General features: G+C 42.8%; 4 protein-coding genes across 5 annotated transcripts in view; all 4 read left to right on the top strand.

Moving 5' to 3' along the window:
- The window catches only part of LOC113451933 (uncharacterized), a 159,129-nt gene that overhangs the window by 21,603 nt on the left and 117,664 nt on the right, over window positions 1–19,862 (top strand). Inside the window, exon 2 of the mRNA XM_087928475.1 lies at window positions 8,040–10,157. Coding sequence (XP_087784601.1) covers window positions 8,596–10,157 — 1,562 coding nt within the window. The 5' untranslated portion in view covers window positions 8,040–8,595. The remainder of the gene's footprint in view (window positions 1–8,039; window positions 10,158–19,862) is intronic.
- LOC113453097 (uncharacterized) overlaps window positions 1–19,862 on the top strand; it is a 154,519-nt gene that overhangs the window by 21,577 nt on the left and 113,080 nt on the right. The gene's annotated exons all lie outside the window — the stretch shown is intronic.
- LOC148126528 (uncharacterized) overlaps window positions 1–19,862 on the top strand; it is a 149,451-nt gene that overhangs the window by 31,978 nt on the left and 97,611 nt on the right. The gene's annotated exons all lie outside the window — the stretch shown is intronic.
- Window positions 1–19,862, top strand: part of LOC148126529 (uncharacterized) — a 74,720-nt gene that overhangs the window by 21,582 nt on the left and 33,276 nt on the right. The window lies entirely within an intron of this gene.

Genomic DNA, 19,862 nt, shown 5'->3' with positions numbered 1-19,862 from the left:
CACTCAGGCCCAATTCAGCTTGTTGTCAGTGTTTACTCACAACAAGACTTTAAGCCGTCTATAGAACTATTGGTGTGTAGAAGCATCTCAGAGGTTTGCTACTGAATGTAACTCAGTGGTCTGTGTGAATAATCCCTGGGGACTGTCTCCTCTAGACCAATTCAAATCACTAGTTGGGATGACTACATCCCAGAGTTCTGAAGGATCCAGCAAAGGTGATTTCAGAACCATATGAAGATACATTTCAAAGAGTTTGGAGTATGGGCGAACTAGAGGTAGTCCTCGACTTACAACATTTCATTTAGTGACTGAACTTACGACACTGAAAAAAATGACTTATGACCATTTATCACACTTAAGAACGTTGTAGCACCCCCACGGTCATGTGAGTTACATTCAGATACTCAGCAACTGACTCAGATTTATGACGGGTGCAGTGTCCTGGGGTCTTTGATCCCCATTTTTCACCTGCTGATAACCAAACTTAATGGGGAAAAAAGATTCACTTAATGACCATGTTATAACCGTGTTACTAATTTAAGATCTGCAGTGATTCACTTAACAAATGTGGGAAGAAAAGTACTAAAAAGGGGCAAAACTCACTTAACAAGTTTTGGACTCAATTGTGGTAAGTTCAGGACTACCTGTAACTGAGGACTGGAAAAGTGCTGATGGGCCCCATCTTCAAAAAAGGAAAAAACAAAAAACAAATCCAGGAAATTGCAGATGAATCTGCGTGACATTAATACCTGGTAATAACCCTTCTTACTCATTGCTACCATTGCATCATCATTACAACATTACAATACTGGAACATTACAGCAGCTGGTCAGCTATTTAATCATCATTACCCTGACAGTTCAGGACTATGTATAGGCGAGGACTGAAAAAGAGCTGATGATGTTCCCATCTTCAAAACAGGTAAAAAAAAATTATTCAGGAATTTACAGACAAATCTGCCTGAAATTAATAACTGGTAACATCTTGGAAAACAAATCTGTGAACACCTGGAAGCAAACAAAATAATAACCAGCAGCCAAAATGGGTTGAACAAGAACAGATCCTGCCAAACAAACTTTATTTCATTCTTTGACAAATTGACTAAATTAGTGGACCAGCAAAATGTTGTCGACATAGTATATTTAGATTTCAGTAAAGCATTTGATAAAGTAGATCACAGCCTACTTCTGGGAAAGCTAGAAAAATGTGGGATAGACAGCACCATCACAAAATGGATTCCTAAGTGGCTGACAAATTGTACTCAACGTGTAGTCAGTCCTAAATGGAACTACATGAACATGGAGGGAAGTAAGCAGTGGGGTATCCCCAGATTTAATTTTAGACCCAGCACTGACCAAAATCTTCATAAACTATCTAGACAAGGGAATAGAAGGGGAACTCATCAATTTTGGAGATGACACTAAACTGGCAGGAATTGCCAACATCCCAGAAGACAAGCTCAAGATCCAAAAAAAAAAAAAGACTTGAACAGTGGTCCCTATCTAACAATATGATATTACACAAAGCAAAGTTTTACACTTAGACAAGAAAAGCCAACTGCGTGGGTATAAATTAGGTGAAACCTGGCTTAATGCCAGTAACTGTGAAAGGGATCTTTTAGTCCTAGTGGACAATCACTTAAATGTGATCCAACAGTGAGTGACAGCAGCTAAAATAACCAATACAATCCTAAACTGCATTAATAGAGACACAATTAAGATGTGAAGTTATAGTACTGCTTTACAAAACCTTAGTAAGACCACACTTGGAATACTGCATCCAATTCTAGTCCCTCCAGAGGGGCTAGACTAGATACTCTGGAAAGAGTGCAGAGAAGAAGAGCAACAAAGATGAATAGGGGGCTGGAGGCTAAAACTCATGAAGAATGGTTACAGGAATTGGGTATCTCTAGTCTAATGAAAAGAAGGACAAGGGGAGACATGATAGCAGTACTCCAATATTTGAGTGGATGCCATAAAGAAGAGGGGGTCAACTGATTTTCCAAACCACCAGAAGGCAAGACAAGGAACAATGGATGGAAACTAATGAAGGAGAGAAGCAACTTAGGGTCTCCTGTTTGATCAGGGGTTGGACTCAAGACCTGCAAGGTCCCTTCATGTTGTATATAAGTCTTCAGGAGAAGTGCAACAGCTGATTGGCTGCCATGTCTTACGGTGCGCTATAAAAGGAGCACTGTCAGCCGGGCTCAGCTGTCAGCTGTCACATTTGTTAGTGTGTGGTTTGACTTTGGAAACCCTGTTAGTTTATAATAAAAGGGTTATCCTTAACACCTGGTTGTCTCAGTTATTTTCCACATTAGATTTTAACACTTCCAGATCTCTTCAAATTAATTGATGGATCTTGAAAGCTCCAGCCTTGAATTTGCTGCTGGAACAGCAGGAACAGGTCAATGGGCAAATATTGTGGGTAGGAAGAAGATCCAGTTTTGTGTAGTGGTGAAGGCATCAGGTTAGAGACAGAAACACTTAGTTCCAGTCCCACCTGAAGGGCAAAACCAGCTGTTCAACTTTGACCAGTGTTCCTAGGCCTAGGAAGCAGGAAGGTGGGAGGAACGACTTCCAAAAAATTGTTGCCAAGGAAGCTGCAAGGCCAAGCATCGAGACTGACCCAAAGGCATCAAAAACAGAGCTAAGTAGTGTCAAATCTCGCTATTTCACTTGGCTCGGTTGCAAAAGTCAGTTGCTAGGAGGCGAAAAAGATCTGCTGCCATGTAATCAGTGAAAATATCTTCCAAATGCCATGCTGGAGCCTGGACAAAGCATGTTTTTCCACCTCCTGTCGCTAGATGGCGGTCAGGGAACATCTGTACCTAGAAAGACATCAACACATTAGTGCCATTCCTGCTTGAGGTTAAAAAAAGCAGTTCTAAATTATATAGTTTGGAATGCTCGAAAGAATTCGAAGAAAAGAGAAAGGAAGGGGAACTTCCTCTTCCGGATGGCTCATGGGAGGAAAGTGGTGGGCAGAGCGGCATCTGTGCTCTTCCCAGGATGGAAGGTGAGTTGGGGGCAGCAGGTGGGAGGAGAGTCCAGGAGTAAGTCGGGCTGTTCGGTTCCCTCCGCGGCCTGGAAGCAGAGAAGCAACTGGGCTGAAGGGTGTCAGCTGCAGGTTTCTTCCCTCCCCAGATCGGAGCCCGCTGGGGCTGCACGCTGTGAAACTGGTGGCTGCAATTTTCTGCTGGGGGAAGATTTAAAAAGCCTCTTTCAAGTGAAGGTGGATCCTTTGGGAATGGCTCCCCTCCAGAGGTTGTGGGGGCTCCGTGAATGGTTTTAAGAGGAGATTGTATAGCCATTTGTTCGGAATGGAATAGGGCCTCCTGCCTCAACAGGGGATGGACTAGAAGACCTCCAAGATCCCCCCTAACTCAGTTATTCCATAGTGGACCTGATGTATTCTGGGCAACCAGTTCGGACTGCGGTGCCTCTGGTCTTTTTTAGGTTGTTGACCAAATGGGGTTGGGATAGCTGGTCCTTTATACATTGCTTGGTGTTTGGGGTTTGAAATGCTCCCGGAGGTTGTGCAATGTAGCCTTTTGTTCTTCTAAAGGTCCTGGGTTAACCCTATTATGCCCTAAACGTCCTGTCCTTCTTAATTCCACCAACTGGAGCTGAAGATGTTTGTGAATAGTCTTTCTTAATGGGCACAAAATCTCCACCACTAAGAAGTTCAGGCATCTGCTGGGGGCAGTTGGGGCTGTTTCCTGCCTTTCTTAAGGTTTTTTTTCCTTCCATTTTTCCTTGGGGAAATATAATATTCTGCCTCTTTTAACATCCCAAAAATATTTCATTCTTCTGGGGCTTCCCACAAAATTAATACCAAAGATTTAAATCAAGGACACATGGGGAAGGCAGAGGTGGAATGGGGGCTGGGATCTACTACTCAATCAAGGGCAACCTTATGTAGTCATCACCTACCTTTGGTTCATTGAGCCTTCCAAGTTACAATGGCATTGGAGAAGCAGACGTAGTTATGAAGGTGCAGGAAAAGGCGTTGCACCAATTCGGATTCTGGCATCTGGTGCACTTTTATATCATGGTTTCAGCATCCCACACTCATAATCCCGATTTGTGACTTTCCTAGCTGGCTTCTGACAAACAAACTCAGTGGGGATGCCGGTAGGAAGTTGCAAGCCATGGACATGTGACATTGCCTTTAACAACCCACAATGATTTGTTTAAGAACTGCAGAGGAACAGATGTAAGTTGACACCTTCATTTGAAATCAGGCTTTATGATCGGCCCTTAGTGACACAGTTGCTAGTCCCAACTGCAGTCAGTAAGTGAGGACTACTTCAATTGGGATGTCACCAAAGGGGTTGCGGAAAGTATTTTCTGCCCTTACTCGGAGCTCAGGACTTCCATGGGCAAAAGTGGTGCTTCAAATCTTGCAGAGGCTTTAGGCATAATTTCATCAGTTAAAAAAGCCCCACATCTGTAAAGTTAGTGTCATGCAGATTGACAGGTGTGGCTCGATAAAATAAAAGACAGAGTCCAAGTGTGTGTGTGTGTGTGTGTGTGTGTTGATAAGCCCATGCATTTATTGTCTGAATAAAGATGGGTGCCCCCTAAGGAACCCAGGAAGGAACCCAGAACCTAGTGCAAGGTAGATGTTTTTTGCTTTCACTTCATTACATACAGTTAGAGGCAGCTCTCACATGACAGATAAGATACAGAAATTAAAAAAAAATCTAAAAGTTACAAAAATAGTCAAGCATGCCTTCTATGGTTTTGGAGACATGCCTAACCCACAGGCTAGTGTGGGTGTTGGCAAACTGCGGCTCCAGAGCCGCATGTGGATCTTTGGACCCTCTACTGTGGCTCCCTGTCCCATTACTGGCTGTCTCTACCCCTCACCGTCCCCTCCCTCAGCTAGCCTGAGAAGGTCATCAGGTCTGGCAGGATGGGAATGGGATCCAGGTGGATGGGTCATTAGAAAGGGGGACGGGCCTGCAGCGCCCAGCCACGGCTTTGAGAGGTTCAAGGTCGTGGTAAAAGGGAGCTGGCCCCACAGAAACTTGCACGCCTAGCCTGTCGGACAGGCTTGGAGAAAGCCCTTACCAAAGAACCTTGCCCATCACCCCGTTTCCCCCTCTCTATGTCTCTCTCTCTCCCCCTGTGTATCTCTCTTGTGCACTCTGTATGTGTGTGTGTGTATGTGTGTATTGTACATCGTATATGCAAATGCAAATAAATGTATACTCTCTCCCCAGGAGTTCCAGATAAACAGTCATGTGAAAAAGAAACTACACTCTCCTTGACTTCTACGATTTTATATATCAGGACGTAGTAAAAATAATTTGATCCTTAGAAGTTCTTAAAAGTAGATAAGTACAACCACAGATGAACATCAATAGATGTCATATTACATCGGATCATCTTTTATTTTATAAAATGAAAGTCAAAACAGAGAATTTGTGTGTGGAAAATGTGTGGTTCAATAATTTGTAGAGCCAGCAACAACTCGAAGTAATTCTTTTCTGTGTGACTTTCTCAGTCTCTTGCAGCGTTGTGGAGGAATTTTGGCCCATCTTTTTTACAATGTTGCTTCAGTCCATTGAGGTTTTTTATGCACAACTCTCTTGTGGTCCCGCCAATCGGGTTGAGGTCTGGACTTTGACTGCCATTGCAACCCCTTGATCCTTTTCTTTTTTAGCCATTCTGTTGTAGATTTCCTGATGTGTTTGCAACCATTGTCCTGTTGCATAATCCCATGTCAGCCTAGCTTTAGCTATTGGACAGATGGCCTCACTCTTGACCTTAGAATAGTTTGGTCTACAGAGGAGTTCATGGTCGACTCAAAGAGTGCAAGGTGTCCAGGTCCTACGAATGCAAAACAAGCTCAAATCATTACCCTTCCACCTCTATTGTTGACGGTTTGTGTGAGATGCTTGTCCTGATACGTTTGGTTTGCATCAAATGTATCATTCTGCATTATGGGCAGATATCTCCACTTTGGTCTGATCTGTGCAAAGGACAAATGTTCCAGAAGTCATGTGATTTGTTCAGATGCAACTTTGCAAACCTCAGCCATGTTGTTATGACCTTTTTAGAGAGAAGAGACTTTCCCTTGTGTAGCCCTTCCAAACGAAGCATACTTGTTCAGTCTTTTTCTGATTGGACTGTCATGAATTTGAACATTTAACATGGTAACTGAAGCCTGTAGAATCTGAGATATAACTCTTTGTTTCTTAGCAATTGATCAAGGGCACCTTTTCAGCAGTACTTGACTGGTACTTCACCTCATTATGCTGTGGAGGCACTGAGAAATTTCCTACTGGTGAGAACAATTAACCAGCAGAACGGCTTGCCTTCAGTAGTTGTGGTGCTCCATCACTGGAGGCTTTTCAGAAGAGACTAGACAGCCACTTATCTGAAATATTGTAGGGTCTCCTCAGTGGTGGGCTGCAAAGTTTTTAACAACTGTTTCCCTGCCCTAATGGCTGCCTGCGTGGGCATGGCTGGGTGATCATGTGAGTGCCTGGGCGTGGCCAACTCGACGTCACTCACCACAACTGGCCCCTCCTCCCAGCCTCAACCAGATACGATATTTATTTATTACTACAGAACATCACTTAACAGTGGCAAGGAAAATCACAAAACAGAGCAAAACTCACTTAAATCTTGCTTAGCAATGGAAATTTTGGCTCAGTTGTGGGCATAAAGCGAAGAATATTCCTAATCAGAATGTAGGATAAGAAGCCTACTTTGCTCACTCCTTTGGGGTAACTTTCAAGAAACATTTCAAGATGAAAGATTTTGAGCACAGAGGGTGGTGGTATCGCTGAAGTTGGTGGGGCCGCCATGTTCAGCTGAGGGCTTCCAGAGGGAGGCGGGAAATCTGAACAGGGGCAGCGGTCTCAGTGAGAAGGACCTTCCGTAGCTTCTCACACGAGGAGGCGGGTGCTACCTGGCTGCCTTGGGACCGAGGGGGAATAAAGAGGCCCACTGGCAGGTGAGGTTCGCTCACTCGCTTGCTTTGCCATCCTGCCTCTGCTCCTGCAAGCTGCCTTTTCTCTTCCTGGCTCCCCTCGTCCCAAAAGCATTCTCTTCTCTGGTAGCAGCCACCCCCTTCTCCCTCTCCCTCCTCACTGCCAAGCGATCCTGTGTGAAGAAGGGCTCCATGGCAGCAATTTTTATAAAAATCTTTCAATAAAACATCCAATGCGGCAGCCAAGATCCAATCCCGAGCCAAAAACCCCACCTCTCCCCTCCCCAACTGCTAAATCGTGCCTAGAGCCTGAGGTAGGATGAGAAATTTAATGGGCGGGTGGATGGGAGGATGGAAAGGCAACAGAGCAAGGTCCATGAACTAAAATGAAGCTTCTTAGCTTGGACTAGCAAAAGGTGGTGAGAGCAGGGAATACAAAGGCCAACTGGAGCGACGGCGCAGCGTTCGGTCATGCAGGCTTCAAATAAAAGTTTACTTCAGGGAAAGGGACGCAACCTGCTTTCTAAAACAAGATCCTGCTAAGGTCCAGATCCTACCAAACAAACCGTGGTTTTCAATCCGTTCGTCCAGTTCCTGCCGTTCTATGCCTCCCCCCAGCTCCCCTCATTCTTCATCCAAATGCATACACAGAGCAAATATGCGGCAAACAGGTGTGAACCACCTCTGGGTCTCCTGGTTGAGCAGGGGTTGGATGAGAAGATCTCCAAGATCCTTTCAAATTCTATTATTTTCTGTTTTGATGATATTTTTTATGTCCTGATAAGTAAAACCAAAGATATCAAAGAGGGTGTTCTTTCTTTTTCACTTGCCTGTATTTGAAAACAACCTTTTGCTCTGCTAAGAATTTGTGATTGACCCAGTGAACAAATAAATTTCATAATTGAATTGATATTTGAACTTGGATCTTGGTAGTCTTCCATGTGTCAAATGAATCATGATTAATATAAGAGCTTATTGGAGCATTGTGGCATGTTTGCTTTGTCATTGTAATGTAAATGTTTTCTTTTTTTCTCATCTTCTGCAACTATTTTATGTACACTTAAAGATACCCTTTTATTTGAATCTTATAGACAAAGAGGATGGCAATAAGAGCACCCTGGACAACTGCGGTTAATGAGCAAGATTGAATAGCAAAGCAAGTCAGTTGAGAAATCAAAATATCTTCCATTTCCTTCAAAGAGCCACACAATTCTTCACCTTCCTCAGCAAGTAAGAGAGAAATGAGAGAAAATCAAAAAGACATTTCTAGCTGGGAAAAGTAATGTGTGAAATTCAAGCATATATTACATGAAAAGTTAAGGGAGATTGTTTTTCTATTCAGCAAAAGAGGAAAATATTTGGAAGTTACTGGGGACAAAAAGGTCAAGTGGAAAGCCACATAGAGCAGACAGTGTTGCAGGCCTCACTGTGAGGAAGAAAACAGCTTGAATCAAAGCACTACTAAAGAAGAGATCATATTTTTTACCTCCTCAAGAATATAAGTTGTGGAAAACCTCCATAGATGTGCCTCTTGTGGGAAAGATTCAACTTGAAATCACACCAGACTATGCCTGAGAGGATCCAAACTGGAGAAAAATTTTATATATACTCTGAATGTGGCAAAACCTCTGATCAGAACAGCTCGTGATGAACCAGAGAATTCACACAGGAGAGAAACCGTTTGAATGTCCTGTTTGTGGGAAAAGTTTCAGTACCAATTATAACCATATTAGCCACCAAATGATTTACACAGGTGAGAAACTGTGTAAATGTCTTGAATGTGGGAGTAGTTTCACTCGGAATTCTCACCTCGTTTCACACCTGAGAACTCACACAGGAGAGAAACCCTTTGAGTGTCCTGATTGTGGGAAAAGTTTCAGTCACAATTCCAGCTTGATTCAACACCAGAGGACTCACACAGGAGATAAACCCTTTGAATGTCCTAATTGTGGGAAAAGTTTCTGTGATAATTCCAGCTTGGTTCGACACCAGCGGACTCACACAGGAGAGAAACCTTTTGAGTGTTCTTACTGTGGGAAAGGTTTCAGTACCAATTCCAACCTTATTAGCCACCAGAGGCTTCATACAGGGGAGAAACCCTTTAAATGTCCTGACTGTGGGATTAGTTTCAGTCGGAATTCTCACCTCGTTGCACACCTGAGAACTCACACAGGAGAGAAACCCTTTGAGTGTCCTGATTGTGGTAAAAAGTTCAGTCAGAATTCCAGCTTGGTTCAACACCAAAGGACTCACACAGGAGAGAAACCTTTTGAGTGTTTTTACTGTGGGAAAGTTTTTAGTAACAATTCCAACCTTATTAGCCATCAGAAGATTCACACAGGAGAGAAATTGTTTGAATGTCCTGACTGTGGCAAAGGTTTCACTAAAAATTCCAGCTTGGTTCAGCATCAAAGGACTCACACAGGAGAGAAACCCTTTGAGTGTCCAGATTGTGGGAAAAGTTTCAATCAGAATTCCAGCTTGGTTCAACACCAGCGGACTCACACAGGAGAGAAACCTTTTGAGTGTTCTTACTGTGGGAAAGGTTTCAGTACCAATTCCAACCTTATTAGCCACCAGAGGCTTCATACAGGAGAGAAACCCTTTAAATGTCCTGATTGTGGGAGAAGTTTCAGTCACCATTGCAGCTTCGTGAGACACCAGAGAACTCACACAGGAGAGAAACCCTTTGAATGTCCTGATTGTGGGAAACGTTTCAGTCTGAATTTCCTCCTTATTAATCACCAGAGGATTCATACAGGAGAGAAACCGTTTGAATGTCCTGTTTGTGAGAAATGTTTCAGTCAGAATTCCCACCTCATTAGCCACCAGAGGATTCATACAGGAGAGAAACCCTTTGAATGTCCAGACTGTGGGAGAAGTTTCAGTACCAATTCCAGCCTATTGAAACACCAAAGGACTCACACAGGGGAGAAACACTTTGGGTGTCCTGATTGTGGGAAATGTTTCACTAAAAATTCCTACTTGGTGAAACACCACAGGACTCACACAGGAGAGAAACCCTTTAACTGTTCTGACTGTTGGAAAAGTTTCAGTCAGCATTCCCACCTTATTAACCACCAGAGGATTCATACAGGAGAGAAAACCTTTGAATGTCCAGACTGTGGGAGAAGTTTCAGTCACAATTCCAGCCTGGTGAGACACCAGAGGACTCACACAGGAGAGAAACCATATGAGTGTCCAGACTGTGGGAATGATCTCAATAGTAGGGTTAACCTTTGAAATTATATGCTTATACACATAGGGGAGAAACCATTTAAGTGCCCCAAGTGTGGATTGTCCTTCAGGAAACATTCAGCCCTTATCGCACACAAGAAAATCCACCTGAGGCCCTAAGTGATGAGTGTAGAGAAGGTTTGAATTTCTTTCATAGTCCCATTGTAAGTACAGCTGAGAAACTGACTATTTAATTTGGCTACAAAGAATTTGCGTGTTTTTTTTGTAGGTAAATATGTAATGATATTAGATGGGAAGGAAAAAATAAGAAATCGCAACGTATTAGTTTGATAATGGGTATTTGGCCATCAGCAGCAGAAGTGTTGGGTATTTATTTTTGCAGAAATTGTGCAATTATGTAAAAATATTTTGGGAGCGTTCTTTTCATTTTTATCATGGTGGATATTAGAAATGCCACGTACAGAGTCCCAGCCTTTTTCTTCCTTGCCTGCTCCATAATTTTCAGCCTCAGAATTCTCCAGCCAGCATCTCTTTGGGATAGGAGCACTCAGACTATAGTTAGAGATTGTGGCTCCTCATATAAGGAGAAAGTGAGAGAAGAAGTAGACGGTTTCAAAGTTCATCTCTTCTTAACAGTCCCAGGAATTCAGCGCACCAAGCATGTCTGATCAGATTGTGTCAAGAATGAGGTACCCAAGTAGAAGACACCGTATGAGTAGCAAATATATTGAAGGAGTTTTCGGCAGTGACAAAACCAGGGTAAAATTTCAGATGTAAAGGCTGTTGTCCTGGTGGCCTTCATGGAGAAGAGCTGAAGGAATATTGAGTTGAAGAGAAAAGGGATTGTAGTTTTGAGCACAGGATCTCCATCTTTATTGGCAGCTCCTGCTGTGATCTCCTTTCCATGCCTCCTTGTTAGCCTTTGATGGCTGGGGGTGAGAGGAGGATGAAGGGCCTGATGCTTTTGTGGGTCTCCTGCCTTGGTGGGGAGACCTGTGGGGGCGGGGGGAATTGTATAATAGATAATGTTTAATTTCTAAAACAGCATTGTTTAAGAATCATGAATAGCTTTGGAGAAATAAAAATAAAATGTCAGCATTTGTATAAACATTGGAACAAGGTGATACAAAGCTCTCTTCACAACACATGGGAGGCGTTTCCTGTTCCCTCCCAGAGCTCCTTAATTTTTTTCAAAATTGTTTCCTTCAAATATGCAGATGGATTATCCCGATTTCCCAAAGAATTCCAAGATTGTTTATTTCACCAACATCATTCAAACAGGACAGTTTACAATCTTTTTCGGTATGTCACAATCATGTGATACCTCTCAAGGATACCCAACACAGGACTAGGCCGGGTATGTGGAGAAACCAAGGGGCTCCTGGCCAATCTTAGTTCCAAGTGATTTAGAATTTAAATATGTGCAAAATTTCTTAATTTTAAAGTAGTATGCGTGTGCACGTATGCGTTGCGGAGTGGTGTTGGGACAACTAAATGGAGGTAAGTGTTTACTGGCCGGATGCCCTTCCTGTCACCAATGCGCAGTTCACAGCAGATATATTCTCTTTGTGCCCAGAAAGAGGAATAGCTGCCTCCACCTAGGATTGAACTCACAGCCTCCTGTTTGTGAAGCAAGAACTCCACCTTATTGTAGTTGGGAGTAGGAAATGCTTGCAATGACCCCAAAGCCTCTGAATCTCTTACAGGGCTATATAGCAATATCAAGCAAAATTAAATGAAGCCAACCTAAGAGTGAGAGGGGATGGTCTACAGAGCGGGTGAAAAGCCATAAGTCCCCACTCAGAAGAACAGTCCATTTCCTCAGAATCAAGCTTTGAAGTTCAGATGGAAAGGTGTAATGTATGTGTTGTTTGGAGGATACTGGATCTTGAATACCGAAACCTTGAATTTGGGGCTGGAATAGCAGGAACAGCTGAATGGATAGATTTTGTGGGCAGGAAGAAAGCCCAGTTTGGTGGTCACCAGCCTAGAGCCTGAGAGACGCTCATTTCCAATCCTGCTTTAGGCACAAAGCCATCTCAGAGACCTTGTCCTGTCCTGTCCCCTCAGGCCTCGGAAAGGGGAAATGTTTTCAAAAGACTTTGCCAAGGAAACTGGAGGGAAGTATGAATACAGGAGAACTCTCCAAAACCTACTTTTGCAATTGAGCAAACCTTGAAGGGTGAAGCTTGACCTGCTTAGCTTCTCTTTTTTTTAAAAAATTTTTTTTATTGGTTTTTAAAAACAAACATAAACAAACAAAACATCAAAACATCAAACTTTCTTCCATAGGTATACAAAGAGTGTGCCGGTTGGTTTACAAATTATTTTGTGCATTCATTTCGTAGTCTTCAATTACAGTTACATTACATAAAAGCTCATATCATCAATCAAAAATTAAATACCCTAGTATCATTAATAATCATTTGACTATAGTTTTATTCATTCATATTTTATGAGATAACCATAATTTACTTAATTTATTTTATAACCATTCATATTATCCTCCCAAATCTATCCTAAAAACATTTTATAGATATGATATATAAAAAAAAATCTTTATATATTTGTTATTTTCTAAACATCTACATATTTCATTACTGTATTTTATTATCTAACCATTGATAGAAAAGGTCCCAAATTTTATAAAATTGTTTATCCTCTTGTTCTCTAATTTCAAATGTCAATCTACTCATTTCAGCACATTCCAATATTTTCTTAATGATTTCCTCCTGCGATGGTATTTTCTCATTTTTCCAGTTTTTAGCAAATACAATCCTAGCTGCTGTTAATACATTTACAATCAGGTATTTCAAATCTTTGCTATATGTTTCAGGTAAAATTCCCAATAAAAATACCTCTGATTTCAAGTCTATATGTTTTTTTTGTCATTTTTTCCAACCACATGTGGATTTTAGTCCAGTATTTTTTAGTGTCTGCACAAGTCCACCACATATGGTAATATGAACCAGGTGTCTGATGACATTTTCAACATTTTTCGGATTTATTCTTGAACATTCTTGCTATTCTTGTCGGGGAAAATGCCACCTGTAAAACATCTTATACAAATTTTCTTTATATGCTGTTGACATTGTCATTTTATAATTTTGAGACCACAATTTTTGCCATTTCTCTAAATCAATCCCATATCCAAAGTTCTTCCCTCAAGCAATCATAGTTTCTTTAACTTGTTCTTCTAGTTTGATTTCTAATAAATATCCATATAATTTTTTAATCACCTTTTCATCAGTACCTGTCAAGATCTTATCTAGATCAGTCAATTTATCATAGAAACCTTCTGTTTTAAAATCTTTATCATACCTTGAATGTATTTGCGCATATGAAAACCAATTCATCTTTATACCTTATTCCTCTAATTTTTCTATAGATTTAAGTTCATCCTTTTCATTCAATATTTCCCCATATCTAACTGTTTGTTCCTTTTTATATATTATAGGATAAGAAAATGCTTCAATAGTCGATAGCCAGACTGGAATTTTCAAATAACATTGTTTTTTAATCGTCTCCCAATTTAACCACAAAGACTCCCGTTTATAATGTCTTCTAAAATACCACCATGTTTTAGTTCCCTTGTACCATAAAAAAGCGTGCCACCTACCTGCTTAGCCTCTCAAGATTAGGGAGATGTTGTGCCTTAAATATTTATGAAGTTCTTGTTTGTATGCACAGCTGCCAAATGATTTCCAGCTTCATCCTATCAATAGAATAATGAAACATGGAAGAATAAACATCCACTCTCCTTGCTTCCAAACCACATCTAGGTAGGAGAGATTCTGTCTATCTGCATCCTTGCAGAGCCTAAATCTCACTACAGGGAAGAATCGCTCTGCTCAGCCTTCCCAATCTCCACAGGAGTTAGATTTATTATTCCCAAACATTTTGGATAAAAGACTTCAAAGGCACTAGTTTGTAGAAAGATGATGTACTGTATAAATTTCTTGTGGCTCTTAAGGATTAATGGAATACTTTTGATAATCCCATTTGGGAAACTACAAGGTCAGCATGGCAACTATGCGCTCTGTGAGACATGGTCAGGGAACGTAAACCACCTTGACCCACTGGACCAGAAATTTGTCTCTGATTCTTCCTCCTGTGCCCACTCAGGCCCAATTCAGCTTGTTCTCAGTATTTACTTACAACAAGACTTTAAGCCGTCTACTCTATACAACTATTGGGCTGAAGGAGCATCTCAGAGGTTTGCTGGTGAATGTAACTAAGTGGTCTGTGTGGACAATCACTGGGGATTGTCTCCTCTAGACCAGTGGTTCCCAAACTTTTTCAGTCCACCGCCCCCTTGGTGCTATAAACTCATCCTCGGTGCCCCCCACCCAAGGGGGGTTTTCAAATTTCTGTGGGTGTGGCCTAATTTGAGGGCGTGGCTTGTTGGTCATGTGACTGGGTAGGTGCGGCTTGCTGGTCACGTGACTGGCTGGCGTTGCTTGCTGGTCACATGACCGGGTAGGTGTGATTTGGTGGTCATGTGACTGGGTGGGCGTGACTGGCAAACCAAATACAAGTGGTCCTCACTTAATGGCCGGTTGTTTAACAAGTGTTCTAATTTATGACTGGCCTCCCCAGAGATATTTGACCTGTTTTTGGAGTTTTTACAGCCATGCACACACATACACACACACTCCCTTCTAACCCTGCTGGAGCAGGTCATTGCACTAGAATCTGCAAAGCATCTCTGATTAGATTCTAGTAGTGAATAAAATCTAATCAGAGATGCTTTGCCGATTCTTGTTGATTTGTTTTATTTGTATCTCTTTATGTTGCTGAATTGCATTGACGTGTGTCACTTCTTGTGCACAACCCAGAAGATTTTGTGATTCTTTGCAGCAAAAATTACTGACCTCTGGCTTTGCTCTACTTTTCAAACATGCCGACGCTGCCGCGTTCTAGGTGCCGGCCCCACCGGTCCACACTATTGAGCCCACTGAACTGGAGGGACCTGCCCAAACAAGGTCAGTGGGGTGAGCCTGAGAGAGGGAAAGAGAGAGAAAGAAGAGAGAGAGAGAGAAGGAAGAAAAGAAAGAGAAAAGGGAAAGAAAGAAAAAGGGACAAAGAAAGGGGGGTGGAAGGAAGGGACAGAAAGAAAAAGAAATAAAGAAGGAGGGAGGGAGGAGAAAGATAATGAGATATCTATTCTAGTCCAATCACCTGCTCCAAGAGGGTTAGAAGGGTGTGCATATGTGTGTGTTCTTCTTGTGATTTACCAGTACATTTTGGTTTTGCTTTCTTCAGAATTGGCACTCTAATACATTGGGGAAAAGTAATTTTTAGGATGGAGATTTGGTCCAATGGATCCTGTTTAAAGCCTCAACAAAATGTGAGAGCTTCCTGATAGTCTTGACCATGTTTTGTCCACAAAACCTTTAATTATAGAAGCCAAAGATGTTTCAATATGCTGGCAAAGATGTTTCAATGTGGAAAAGGGCCTCAATCTAAACTAGGCCTCATTTCAATCTGATGCATCAGGTCTCCCACTCTCTCTCTCCCTCCCTCCCATACTGGCTTTGCTCTACTTTCCCAATGTGCCTGCGGGGCTGGTGCTTCGAACACGGATGGATGGATGGATGGAGATAGAAAGACAGAGAGAGACTGTAGGTAGGAAGGTAGGTAGGTAGACAGAAAGACAGGTAGGCAGGCAGGTAGGTAGGCAGGAAGGCAGACAGGCAGACAGACAGACATTTTGGATGGATGGATGGATGGATGGATGGATCAATCGATCGATCGATCTATACAGGGAGGTACGTAGGTAGACAGAAAGACAGGTAGGCCGGTAGGTAGGCAGGAAGGCAGGCAGGCAGACATTTTGGATGTATGTATGGATAGATTAGATAGATAGATGATAGATAGATAGATAGATAGATAGATAGATAGATAGATAGATAGATAGATAGATAGATCTATATTGGTAGGTAGGTAGGTAGATAGACAGAAAGGCAGGCAGGCAGACAGGCAGATCTTTTGGATGGATGGACAGACGGACGGACGGGCAGACAGAAAGAAAGAATGCGACGGCAGCGGCACTTTGGGAAAGTAGAGCAAAGCCAGAGTGGGAATTGAAGTCCACACAAGTTGACAAGGTTGAGAAACACCGGCTGAATATATCAACCCAGCCATTCTGATTTAGAGTTTACCGTGATGTTTGATTCCGGCTTAGTCAATGAATAAACCATGGCTAAGATCTTCCTGCTCCTTAATGCAGCTGCCCTCTGCCCCTTCTCCAGCCCCCTGCAGCTGCCCCCCTTCTCCAGACCCCTTTGGCATCCAATTTTGCAATGCCAACCTCCCCGGGGCAGTGATGCAGCCAATCTCACCCTCTTTGCTTCAACCCAAGATCCACTTCCATCGGGCCAAGCAAGGGGAGGTACTCTGCACATGTTCAGAGACTCCCATCTTCAGTGAAGCGTTCTGCCCATCTTTATGCTCTGCCTGGGAGAAGGAAGGTGTGTGGAAGCAGCCCAGACTGGCGGAGGTGGAGGGAACGATCACTTGGAAAATAAGTAAGCAAACAAGCGCAGGGCTCGGTCGGAAGAACTGAACTGCAGAGGGAGGCTAGGTTCTAGGTCCGGGAGGGCCACATAGAACCAAACCGAATCAAGCCACGCGCCTTGGAGAGCCGAAGCTGTATCCACCCGCATCCTGCACGCAAGCCCAGCTGGCTGGAGAGGCGGAGGCCAGAGGGGCGCTGCACGGTCCCTTGTTCTCCTCTGGGGAAGGGGGCCCTAATGCCGGACCACCCACCCCTTCCGCTGCACGCCTTGGGAGGGTTTTGCTTTTGGGCCTTCTGGTGCACCTCCGCTGCTTCCACCAGAGAGGGCAGCCTGCAAGGTAAGGTGCCCTCTTTCTGCCATCTCCTCCCTCTCCCCCCCCCCGCCCCCCGGCTTAGCAAGGCTTACTGCACGCAGGTTCCGCATTTGGGGCGCCAGCTATGGAGCAATGAAAAACAGTTAAAGGGCTGTGTGGCCAGCAGTCAGTGAGCCTATGGGGCCGGCGCCTCAAACGCCCCCCTGCCACCTCTTAGGCCCTCCCCGCCGGCCCCCTTGCCTCTTACCGCCCCCCTAAGGCATCCCACTGCCCCCCCTGGGGGCGGTACCACCCACTTTGGGAACCACTGCTCTAGACCAATTCAAATCACTAGGTTGGGATGACTGCATCCCAGTGTTCTGAAGGAACTAATTGTCAGGGCTCCAACAAATCCACTCTCATTCAAAGCAAAAGTCTCTAGCCGCAACTCAGAAGAAGTAAGTTGTTTATTAAAAAAAATTGCCATGTTGGCGCATGGCTCGGTGCAGCCGATACTAAATTACATCATACATTTCCCCCTTGATCCCGGTCTATCCCCCACCCCCCCTGGATGTGACTTCTCCAATGGGACACATCAGTCCAAGAGTCATCCATCATGCTCTCCAATAACCTTCTTATGCTCCAACAACTTTGAGCTGCCGAGTTGATTATCTAGGCATTTCAAGAATACCGTATTTCCCCATGTATAAGCCACCCCTTTTTTCCAAAATTTTCAAGCCCAAAAAGTGGGGGGTGCATATACAAAGCAGGTACACTTTTTATACGTGAAAAATGCATAAAATAATAAAGTAGGAATAAACTGGTTTTCCAGCAGTATGCTATACTTTTTGTAAAAATTGTACGTGATGATACGAGTGCGAGTACGCCGATAGAAATGCATACGCTAGGCATCGGCCTGAATGCTTCGCTTCCTACTCTGCCCGGCGTAGATTGCTAGCGTCGCCCGCACCGCTTTTAGGCGTCATGACCGAAGTTGTAGATCTAGACGTCGAATTTTGTTTCTTTGTAAATTTTCTTTCTTCATAACTTGTTTCTCTAATAAATATTTTTCAAAACTTCACAGTCCAAAAATTGGGGGTGGCTTATACAAAGGGGGTGCTTATACATGGGGAAATACGGTACCTTGTTTTCTGGCAGCTAAAAAGACCAAGGCAGTATCTTTTTAGTTGACACTAATCGCAAGAGCACCTAGATTTATATACCGCTTTATAGTGCTTTGCCGCCCTCTCAAAGCGGTTTACCACGTCAGCATATTGCCCCCAACAGTTTGGGTCCTCATTTTACCCACCTCGGAAAGATGGAAGGCTGAGTCAACCTTGAGCCTGGTGAGATTTGATCTTCCAAATTGCAGTAGGAGTAGCTTGCAGTACTGCACTCTAACCTCTGCGCCACCGAGGCTCCCTAGTAAACATGATTTCAAAACCACTGTCACATATGTTTCAAAGAGCTTGAAGTACAGGGGAACTAGACATAGTTCCTCAACTTACAATAGTTAATTTAGTGGCGGAAGTTACGATGACACTAAAAAAGTGACTTATGACCATTTATCACACTTATGACCGTTGTAGCACCCTCATGGTCATGTGCTTTACATTCGGATGCTCAACAACTGACTCAGATTTAAGATGGTTGCAGTGTCCCAGAGTCATGTCGTCCTCTTTTGTGACCTGCTGACAAGGGAAGTCAATGGGGAAACCAGAATCATGAACGACCATGTCATAACCATGTTGCTAATGTAAAAACTGCAACAATTTACTTAAATGTGGCAAGAAAAGTTGTAAAATGGGGCAAAACTCACTTAACAAGTTTCTCACTTAACCACATCAATTTTGGACTCAATTGTGGCAAGTTCAGGACTATCTGCCTGACATTAATACCTGGTAATAACCCTTCTTACTCACTGCTACCATTGCATCATCATTACAACATTACAATATTGGAACATTACAGCAGCTGGTCAGCTATTTAATCATCATTACCCTGACAGTTCAGGACTATGTATAGGTGAGGACTGAAAAAGAGCTGATGAAGTTCCCATCTTCAAAACAGGTAAAAAAAATTATCCAGGAATTTACAGACAAATCTGCTGACTTTAATAACTGGTAACATCTTAGAAAACAAATCTGTGAACACCTGGAAGCAAACAAAATAATAACCAGTAGCCAAGATGGGTTGAACAAGAACAGATCCTGCCAAACAAACCTTATTTCATTCTTTGACAAATTGACTAAATTAGTGGACATTGTATACTTAGATTTCAGTAAAGCATTTGATAAAGTAGATCACAAGCTACTTCTGGGAAAGCTAGAAAAATGTGGGATAGACAGCACCACCACAAGATGGATTCCTAAGTGGCTGACAAATTGTACTCAACATGTAGTCCTCAATGGAACTACACCCACACGGAAGGAAGTAAGCAGTGGGGTACTACTCTCAAGATTGAATTTTAGACCCAGCACTGACCAAAATCTTCATAAACTATCTAGACAAGGGAATAGAAGGGGAACTCATCAATTTTGGAGATGACACTAAACTGGCAGGAATTGCCAACATCCCAGAAGACAAGCTCAAGATCCAAAAAAAAGACTTGACAGACTTGAACAGTGGTCCCTATCTAACAATATGATATTACACAAAGCAAAGTAGACAAGAAAAGCCAACTGCGTGTGTATAAATTAGGTGAAACCTGGCTTAATGCCAGTAACTGTGAAAGGGATCTTAGAGTCTTAGTGGACAATCACTTAAATGTGATCCAACAGTGAGTGAGAGCAGCTAAAATAACCAATACAATCCTAAACTGCATTAATAGAGACACAATTAAGATCATGTGAAGTTATAGTACTGCTTCACAAAACCTTAGTAAGACCACACTTGGAATACTG

This window comes from Pseudonaja textilis, chromosome 2 (assembly GCF_049901715.1).
Source record: "Pseudonaja textilis isolate UNSWEBS1 chromosome 2, rPseTex1.2, whole genome shotgun sequence".
Classification (NCBI taxonomy): Eukaryota; Metazoa; Chordata; class Lepidosauria; order Squamata; family Elapidae; genus Pseudonaja; species Pseudonaja textilis.
Note: the sequence above shows the minus strand (reverse complement) of the source record. Positions and strands in the feature narration are given on the sequence as shown.